The sequence below is a fragment of the Lygodium microphyllum genome, chromosome 4, assembly GCF_053477565.2.
Source record: "Lygodium microphyllum isolate KBCC chromosome 4, Lygodium_microphyllum_v1.1.10, whole genome shotgun sequence".
NCBI lineage: Eukaryota > Viridiplantae > Streptophyta > Polypodiopsida > Schizaeales > Lygodiaceae > Lygodium > Lygodium microphyllum.
Window position 1 is genome coordinate 4,363,674 of NC_141138.1, and position 10,748 is coordinate 4,374,421.

At 43.0% G+C, this 10,748-nt stretch overlaps 1 protein-coding gene across 1 annotated transcript; it reads right to left on the reverse strand.

The window, feature by feature from the left end:
• Positions 1–3,145: 3,145 nt before the first annotated feature.
• LOC148036751 (uncharacterized) lies at positions 3,146–3,767 on the reverse strand. Its single transcript, XM_087677186.1, has one exon. It carries the CDS (start codon positions 3,721–3,723, stop codon positions 3,355–3,357), a length of 369 nt encoding a protein of 122 aa, XP_087533312.1. The 5' UTR covers positions 3,724–3,767; the 3' UTR covers positions 3,146–3,354.
• Between the last annotated feature and the right edge of the window lie 6,981 nt (positions 3,768–10,748).

Consider the following 10,748-nt stretch of genomic DNA (forward strand, 5'->3'; position numbering starts at 1 on the left):
TGAGACTTAGCCAAATAAGCATAAATAGAGTACCTGTCAACAGGCGAGTCCCAACCTGTCTCTGATCTGATGCTAGAGCCTCCACTAGTCAAAACAGTTTACTGAATTTTTCCCTTGTTTACAGTCTCCATAGCATAAGTCCATAGTGCTGACTGAGTTTCTGATCCCTTCTCAATCTGGACTCCATATGCAGAAGCATCACCTCTAGCTGTCACATAAGAAGTACGCGCAGCCATGTCATCCACTAACTTCTTCATTCCACCTTTACCAAAGTTGGTAGCAAGTGGAGCTCCTGTCTCAGTCAACCAAATCTTACCATCTTGCCCCCAATATACCAAATTCTTCGTCCTTGCATCCTGAAAAGATTCACAATCCCTGCAATGCTGATGGTCCATACTATCACACCAAATACATCTCCGATCTCTCCTAGGTGCATTAGGAGCACTCCTAGGTGCAGTAGGAGCACTAGAAGAAGTGGTAGGCGTAGTCAAAGCAAACTGCTCTTTCAACTTTCCCACCAACTCCGCTTTGACTGACTCCAGTGTCAAATCTGTTATGCCTTTGATTATGTCATCAAGAGAGGTAGGCACCGATGGAGCGGATGGTTTTGGAGCAGAAGGTGTAGGCATCGGTCGTGGAACAGGAGGAATAGGTAGAGTGGAAACAGTAGGCACTTGCATAGGCCAAGAAACTGGCTGAGGAGGAGAACCAATAACAGGAATAGAAGCAGGCATAGGAGTAAATGATGGTGTAGGTGTCATGGAACCATTCTGTAGGCGAGTCTTCCATATCCTCCTCTTGGTCAAAGTCCAGACTGCATCCTGGGCATCCTGCCAATCCGTTTTAAGACCCATAGGCTTTGTGCGATCCTCAAGAAGCTCACCCAATTCTTCTTGAAGAGCAGGATCTGCAGCTTGCAAGAAAAGCTCAACTTTTTCAACATCCAATGCTCTTTGTTCAATGGCATCAAGCTGACTATACCTTTCTTCAAATTCTTGAATCAACTCCGAAGCAGCTAAACCTTTGTTTGGCATGTAGACCCACTCTTGGAATGACCGCCGAGTAGCCATACCAAAGTCCTCAAGGAAATATTCTTCTTTCAAGGCCTTCTTAAAATCTTGCCAATGTGTATTTTGAATAAAAAGATCAGTCACTTTTTGCCCTCAAAGCGGGTGTGACAAGACGAAGGAAGTACTTACTCATAAGTCTAGCTGGAACTCCAAAAAACCCCATCTTGATCTCATATGTCTTCAAATATGCTGAAACATTACGGCCAGCAAATAGCTTCTTCGTATTCGCAACTGCTGCAATAGCCTTAGTCGCGCTGTTTGCATTCTCCTGCTCCGAATAGAGTTGCCTTTGCTGAGACAACTGTTGTTGATGCAATTGTTGCTGCTGCTGCATATACAATTGTGTCTGCTGATTTTGGAGCTGCATATACATGGACATATTCTGCAGAATCTGCTTTAGATCCTCTATTGAAGTACTTGACGCAGCAGTCATTGATGGAGCTGAAGTAGACGCAGCTGGAATTGTAAAAGAGGCTGAAATAGAGGCTGAAGTATCTCCCATCCTGAAATTTCTGCGTCGCTTTCACGTCGGGTTCACCAAAGATGTCGAAGGGTTTCGCAAGCAAAGTCGCGACCACAGAGGACTTTGATTAATTTCAGGACAGAAGATCAATCAAGTGAGATCATGATTCAATTTGAAAGAAGGGAACCTCAATTTCAGATAATGGCATTAATAGCTTCAGCTTCTTACTCATTGACAAAGTGAAATCATGGTTTCAAAGAGAATCAAGCAAGTTCAAATTGCATTATGACTTCTAAACTCAAAAATCTCTGCAAAGAAATTTGGTTTTAGTCACCATAGCCCTTAAGAAAGTAATAATTGTATCACATAGATATTTCAGAGTTGTTGTTCATGGCCTTTTTGGCAGTCCAGTAAAGCTCTAGCCTGGTCCAAGTAGTAAAAGAGGCAATGGAATTTGATGAGACTAAATCTCTTCACCATCCAATCTGAGTACTAATGCAGTCAATGCCATCAAACGCTGATGTTAACTTTGGTAGATTAAAAGAAGGCTTTGAAATTTTCAGAGCACCTTATGACCTGTTAGTATTGTCCTTTTTTTGTTGTTGACTATTAGGATGGGCCTATTCAGTTAGCATCGAGTAGTCACAGAGTATATACAGCTGTAACCTCTTCTAGACTGACCAGTAAAAGGGTTGTCTTGAGTTTCAGAATATGATCCTTCAGCCATTTAGCTAAGCCATGTTCATCCTTCGCTACTAAAACACCCTCTTTCTCTATAGGAAGTTCAGCAGTTAATGCCTCAATTATAGATGCCAGTCCATCCTCTTTATTCCAGACCACTTCCCTTTGCTGCAACAAGGATACGGATTCATCTTCTGTAACTATCAATCCTCTAAATCCATAAGACTTGTCATTAATAGAGCTTTCAAAGCCCATGTACTGCAATCAACAGCATATGGTGATGGTAAAATAGTTGTCCTATTAATGGCTTCCAAATCCTTCTCTCTGGGTGAGTATGACGTCTGTCATCCTCACCACGGTTCCTGCTGCTATGGTGGTTCTTCGAACCTTTACTCCCCTCACTGCCATAATCATCAGAGTTCCCTGATCGCTGTTCCTCTTCCAGCATTCGATTTGTTCCTCTGTTTTCCTTTTAACAGAGAGCTGTTGCAATGTCCGATACAGGAACAAGACTTTGACGAGTAGACATTTTAGAGAAGACTGTCTAATCTTCCTCTTTTTCAAGTGGATAGCCACATGGTACAAGCATTTTCGTCATGAAGTTGTAATCACGCATAAAAGATCTTCCTCTAGTTTCTGGTCCGACTCGCAAGCAGTACATCATTTTTATCCCGTTCGACGTCTGATTTCACTGCTCTTGGAGATGTCGCCATGTCCACCGAGAGGAGGATGCTCGACCTCAAATCTCCGAATAGAAACCTTCCACGAGCCGCCGTTCCCAGTCGCAGCCTCCTTCCGTGATTTTTCTTCTGTTCCTCTCCCCAAATTGGCTTCCCTCCCAGAACCAGAAAAGCACCCCTGGTCCCAGTCGCAGAATTCCGAGGAAAAGCAGCCCCTTTTTCCCCAAGAAAGTGGGCCACCGCAAGTGAATCGATCAATCATAGCTAACATCAAAGGTTGATTGCTTCAGTTCACCCACAAACTAGCAAACGCCTCTTCAAAAGCTCTTCTACGACCCAATTCAGGAGTCCAGCCTCCTGCCCTGGCTGCTTTTTCTTCTCTTTGCTTCCTTGATTCCTCATCTTCAAACAGGCCATCACGATCTTGACCAGAATGTGATGCAGGACCAGTGGGTTTTGGCTACATGAAGACAGCACCAGGTGCCACAGCTGGTGCATATGTTCCACTTGGTTGTCCAGATGTCTGGTCGGAAGGTTCTTCCACAGTAGGAGCTGCTTGTGTAGTTCCTTGTGCATTTTGTCTTCTTAGAGCCATTGATCGCTCTTCTGCCTTCCGTGCATTGGATGCAATGATTTGATCAGCATTTTCTTCTTGATATGCTTTCACCTTCTGTTCAGTACCCTGAACATCTACTCCTTCTATCAAATTGAAGATTATATCCTCAACTTCTTCCAAGTAATCATTGTAAGCACACAGTGATGGGAAATCTTCTTCTCGCTTATTGTATATGTTCAATATCCTCCGCCGAGTAGCGATCTCCTTGTTCATACTGTGATGAAGCAGAAGAGTCACCTTAACCCCTAAAAAGGAACTCTCACATGCTCAGTATCCAACGCCAGCCGAGTTGGCAGTGTCCTTGATCAAGCTGTGATGAAGCAAAATAGTCACCTTAAGCCAACGGTCTCCTTGATCATGCTGTGATGAAGCAAAATAGTCACCTTAAGCCAACGGCCTAAAGGGCGAGCTGGTAAAACGAGTGCTTTGCGTATGTAGCACTAGCTTCGATCCAAGCCTTGGATTGCACCGCGCTCAGTCCAAGCATTTGCATCTTTCATCAATTTTTCTCCTAGATCAAGTCCAAAAGTCTCATTGCACTCCATGATATGACATTTCGAAACAGTAAGCCAATAAACATACTCTTTGCTTCTTGTATGGTCCCATGTACTCCATACATACTCACAAGGCCATTACCAACAAAGACATCTGAAGTATAACCCATCATACAAGCATCATGATGCAATGTCTGACCAATTTCTAGAAACCCAAGTAGAGACAATTGTTCCTTCCAAACAATAGCTTCTACATCTGTAAGTGCACCACAGGCTTGAAGAGCAGTCATGTATGTCAACTCATCACGAATTATTTCTTCCTCTTGCTTCAAACCCCTCTTCACTATATTACCCACATAAAGTAAAAGAGCAAACATAACGACTAAGTATGTACAAAGTATCAAATCACACACACAACTTTCGGGTGGTTTTCACACCTCGTATGCGCAGCAATACGACATCCACCCCCTCTAATCCTGCGCATCCTCCGGATGGGCCAACTACCCATGATCATTATCATCAAGATCCACAAACAGATCAATCTCTTCATTATGCATTTCCGGTATATCAACAAGATTATCTGTCATATCATCTGTCTCTTCCATTGGAGTTTCTTCTCGTTGCTCTTTTGCAAATTCTTCCAATGCATAATCTTCATCATCTCTTTTCTTGAAAATCTTGATTATTTTTCCAGCAATAGGCACTCTAAGCACTGTCCCATCCAATTCTGTCAATTCATATGTTGCATTATCAAAAACATGTCTGACTATGTACGGCCCAAACCATCTATTCACCATCTTCCGAAGTGCACTATGTTGATTTTCAAGGCTGCTATCAAAGACCAATACCCAATCTCCCTCTTCTATTGCTCTAGGCCGCAAGCGATGCGTGTTGTCAAACCTGTCCTTATTTCTTAGTCTAGCAACCTTCAACCTGTCAATAGCTAGCTGAATATCCTCTGGTCTTCTCTCCAACTGTGGAATCCGAAGAGCTAAGAGCTCCTCCCTCGTCAAATCCTCCTGCCAAGGTAGAACTGGCCAAGTCAAAGCACAAGTCTCAGTCGGCATAACAGGTTTCTGACCATACATCAACTCTGCAGGCATATATCCTGTGGTAACACTATGAGTCGTACGATCAGCCCACAAAGCAAATGGTAGAAGTCTCGGCCATTCTCCAATCCATCCTCTGCATGCTTTGGCTAATGCTTTCACTATCGGGGGATGCCCTCTTTCACTGTTCCCATTTCCCTCTGGATTATATGCTGTAGTCAGAGCCAACTTGATTCCTAGCTGAGAGAAAAACTCCCTAGCTTCATCTGCATCCAATTCACCACGATCCACAATGATCTTACTCACACAACCATACCTGCAGAAAATTTCCTCCAATAAGAACTTACACACTGCACTAGTGGTCTTCGTTCTCAAAGATCTGCCCTCAACATGATTGGTAAGATCCTCTCTAGCCAAAACAATATACCTCATTTTCCATAGACCCATAGGCATGGTAACCAAATCAACTACCCACTTATAATGAATGCATAGAGGATAGGTCGGATGAAGCTCATCTCGATGACGCACTACGGAATACATGTGGCAGTCTCTGCAAGTCTCAACAAAGTGAGAAACATCTCTACACATGCCTTTCCACCAATATTTCTCCTTGATTTTCTCATAAGTAGCCCACACTCCTCTATGACCAGCCCAAGGACTCTCATGAAACTCCCTCATCACCTGTAACTGTGTCTCTCTATCGCAGACAACCCGCAAAGGTAATCCGCCTCTTTTCTTTGGATGCTTCCAAAGAAATCCGTCCTTGAGAAAATAACCATAGGCTTTCCTTCTGATATTCTTGAACTCTTCATCTGTCCATTCATCTCTTTTGCTTAGTGTACTAAGGTACCTGCCAATCTGCAACCAATATCCAACATAGAGTTCTTCTATGAAAGCCACAATATCATAGACATGACAAACATGATCAACCATAGTGGCTGAAATTTCTGCATCATCCTCTTCTGCAAGTAGAGTCTCCTCATCATCATATCTGGCTCTAGACAACATATCTGCCACTGGATTATCCTTCCCTGCTATGTGTTTAAATTCCGGATTTAATGACTTGATGTATGCAATCCATCTCAACATGGCTATATCCGGAGTAGAGCAACTCGTAATCATACCAATAAATGGCAAGCAATCTGTCTCTACCACAACTGAAGCTCTAATAAAGTACTCCTTGTCACATTTGAGAGCCGTAACAATCCCCAATAACTCCCTCTTGATTTGTGTATATCTCCTCTGTCTCTCGTTTAGGACTTTCGCCCCAAACCGAATGACATACCTATTTCCATCTACATCATCTTGACCCACAGCCCAACCTATGCCAATTGGACTAGTGTCAACTGTCAATACAATAGGCCTTCCACAATTATAATCTGCTTTCCTGAGAGTAGGAGCATCCTGCAATAACTTCTTCAATTTCCGCATGGCTCTAGTGTGGCTCTCGTCCTAATAGAATTTCTGCCCCTTTCGAAGCAGCTGATATAAACAATCTGCTATGTGTGCAAAATGAGGTATCCAAATCATATAAAACACATGTAAAATCTTGCCTATAGCATTCACCTTATCAGGTGAGGGTTTCCTACCATAATACCCACACATATGTCCAACAATGACAACCTCATTCACTCCAAAAACAGATTTTTGCCCTGAAAGTGTCAAGTTCACTTCTTCTAACCTGGCCAAAATCTTTTCACATGCTGAAATATGATCAACCACAAAGGATCTGCATCCCTGCTCATTTAGACTCTCATTTTTCTCTTCTTCTGCACACCCCTTAATGGGCACATCATCCAAGAAAGGCATGGTAAGCTGAGGTATATAATCACGAAGGACCTTATGCATGGCATTCATCATATGCGCAACAGAATTAGTGGCACCTTGAGGCAAGGTACACATCCTGATAAGCCCAATAGGAGTTCTCATGGTGGTTATGTCCCTGCTTTCCAAAGCCAGACAAATCACCTAAAGAATAGATGGCACGTCCAGCAAATGCTTCTGCAAACTCATCCACAACTGGACCTATACCAACATTCCTGATAGTAACTCTGTTCACTGGCTGCATATCCTGAATAAATCGGAGAGTACCATTCTTCTTTGGAACTGTAAACCACCTGTTTGAGTATGGTACAGATGAAGGCTCAAGAATTCCCATTCTGATTTTCTCATTCAATAAATCAATCACCTTTGGCAAGTATGCTTTAGGCACTGGAATAGGTCAGAGATTCCATAGGATATGAGAAATAGTAAAAATGACCATAGGAGCAATAATATCAGGATTCACACATCCAATCTCATGCGGAAAAAAAGCAAATCCCCTTCCATGTCGCTCAAGCATCTCTTGAAAGCATTGCTTCTCTATGGGTAGCAAAAAATCACCATTTCCAATTTTCAATTCAGCAAGAGTCTCTGCTGAAAATTTATGACCAATATGCTCCGGATTCCTCAAAATTGGCTGTTTAGCAGCCCTCTCTATTTGCTGATCACTGTCAGGTGGAAGCGGTACAGCAACCGGCTTCACCTTCTTATCCACAGTTTTGTATTTCGTGTCAACCCTGGCTTCATTATACTCTTCTGCATTACTCAAATCTTGCTGTAAATCAGTAATTCTGCACTCTAATGGCTGAATATCCTCAGCCCTTTGCTCTATGGACTGCATAGATACAACCCTAATCTCTGGATGCTGAAATATTTCAACAGTAAACTCTGTTGGCTGAAAGTTTTCAGCCCTCTGTGTCTCTGAAAGCTAATCATAACCAGCTGGAAACTCTGTTTGCTGAATTTCTTCAGCACTCAACACTCTTTGCTGAGTTACCTCAGCCTCTGACTCAATCTGTGACACAAAATTTGCAATTTCATGAAACATGTCCAGGGACTGCACTAATACATTACTGTGACAATTTTGTATATTAGTTTTCAGCATATCTCCCATCTCTGTCATCGTATCTGCACAAATCACACTATCATACATCCCATCTATGTGCTCATCATCCTCCAAAATTCCTGCATTTTTCAAATTTTTCTCCTTCCTGCATATATATTGCCTAGCAGCTCTAGGCAACCTAGAAGTCTTCTGATAGCCCATTGAACTATTTGTTGAAATCCTAACAAAACCGGAGGAGAAAACACTGCTGCCAGGAGACGAGAACTCCAATCTCCTCTGCTCTGTACCACCGTCGTCTCGCGAAACGGCGGTACCTAATGAAAACCCGAATCCCTCACAGTGGGCAAAGGTGCATCTCTGAGAGTATCCCTGTTTTCTAACATGGTTCACACACACAGTCATAAACTGAACTGTTCTCATACCATCTTTACTGCGAATCCGTGTATAAGCACATCCATCATCCATGACCTTTGTTTCCATGCGCATCTGTGTGATGAATGGCTGTCCAAGAATTATAGGATAAGAGCATGAATCTTGCACAAAGAAATGAAAATCCTCCTCTACATCAGCAATAGAAACCCTGACACTAGGACACGCAGCATACAAATCACCTGCAGTGTTATTGGCGGCTCTCATACGCCACCCATGCTCTACATCCATAGGCCATCTGTTACTCTCATAAACTCCACGAACTATGAGATTAATCTCTAAACCCTGATCCACCAATGCAACATAAGCCACCTGTTTCTCTCCAATCTTTACCATCGTCTCTGTAGTTGCCCTAGCCCAATGGCTCCGCGAAAAGTGACTACGCAGTATCAAGACAGGCTCATCAATTTCAGCATAATGCGTAGGCTGAACCCTCTTCTCTACCTGCGGAAAAACAGAAGCATTTTCAACCATAACCTCATCCTCATCCTCATCCAACTCCCCAATCAAAACTCCGTGTGTATCAGTGGTAGACAATGCATGTCTTTTTCTCTTTAGGACCTCCTGAAACTCTGTTTTCGAGATGCCCAAAATCTCAGAAATAGTGAAAGTCACCTCACTGCCAAGTATCTTATTATTAAAGATTTTCTTCATGTCCATAGATGTCTCAATATCGGACATCAATCTAAACCCTGGCTGCTTTCTCTCTCTAGGCTCTTGCCTCTTTTCTCTCTTTTGAGCATCTTCCATTTGTCGATCTGGCCCTGGTCTTGAAGACGGTCCTCCAGTTGGTGGAGTAACAAACTCACCCCCTCTAGTCTTCTTAGCTGCACTTGGATTTTCTTCATCCCTCTTACGCTTCTCCTCAACAAGTACATCTGCACCCTGAGACTTAGCCAAATAAGCATAAATAGAGTACCTGTCAACAGGCGAGTCCCAACCTGTCTCTGATCTGATGCTAGAGCCTCCACTAGTCAAAACAGTTTACTGAATTTTTCCCTTGTTTACAGTCTCCATAGCATAAGTCCATAGTGCTGACTGAGTTTCTGATCCCTTCTCAATCTGGACTCCATATGCAGAAGCATCACCTCTAGCTATCACATAAGAAGTACGCGCAGCCATGTCATCCACTAACTTCTTCATTCCACCTTTACCAAAGTTGGTAGCAAGTGGAGCTCCTGTCTCAGTCAATCAAATCTTACCATCTTGCCCCCAATATACCAAATTCTTCGTCCTTGCATCCTGAAAAGATTCACAATCCCTGCAATGCTGATGGTCCATATTATCACACCAAATACATCTCCGATCTCTCCTACGTGCATTAGGAGCACTCCTAGGTGCACTAGGAGCACTAGAAGAAGTAGTAGGCGCAGTCGAAGCAAACTGCTCTTTCAACTTTCCCACTAACTCCGCTTTGACTGAATCCAGTGTCAAATCTGTTATGCCTTTGATTATGTCATCAAGAGAGGTAGGCACCGATGGAGCGGATGGTTTTGGAGCAGAAGGTGTAGGCATCGGTCGTGGAACAGGAGGAATAGGTGGAGTGGAAACAGTAGGCACTGGCATAGGCCAAGAAACTGGCAGAGGAGGAGAAGCAATAACAGGAATAGAAGTAGGCATAGGAGTAAATGATGGTGTAGGTGTCATGGAATCATTATGTAGGCGAGTCTTCCATATCCTCCTCTTGGTCAAAGTCGAGACTGCATCCTGGGCATCCTGCCAATCTGTTTTAAGACCCATAGGCTTCGTGCGATCCTCAAGAAGCTCACCCAATTCTTCTTGAAGAGCAGGATCTGCAGCTTGCAAGAAAAGCTCAACTTTTTCAACATCCAATGCTCTTTGTTCAATGGCATCAAGCTGACTATACCTTTCTTCAAATTCTCCAATCAACTCCGAAGCAGCTAGACCTTTGTTTGGCATGTAAACCCACTCTCGGAATGACCGCCGAGTAGCCATACCAAAGTCCTCAAGGAAATATTATTCTTTCAAGGCCTTCTTAAAATCTTGCCAATGTGTATTTTGAATAAAAAGATCAGTCACTTTTTCCCTCAAAGCGGGTGTGACAAGACGAAGGAAGTACTTACTCATAAGTCCAGCTGGAACTCCAAAAAACCCCATCTTGATCTCATATGTCTTCAAATATGCTGAAACATTACGGCCATCAAATAGCTTCTTATCATTCTCAACTGCTTCAATAGCCTTAGTCGCGCTGTTTGCATTCTCCTGCTCCGAATAGAGTTGCCTTTGCTGAGACAATTGCTATTGATGCAATTATTGCTGCTGCTGCATATACAATTGTGTCTGCTGATTTTGGAGCTGCATATACATGGACATATTCTGCAAAATCTACTTTAGATCCTCTATTGAAGTACTTGACGG

What these genes read in the sequence shown, in the direction of transcription:
- LOC148036751 (XM_087677186.1), bottom strand. Translation starts at nt 3,723, where the DNA reads ATGAACAAGGAGATCGCTACTCGGCGGAGGATATTGAACATATACAAT.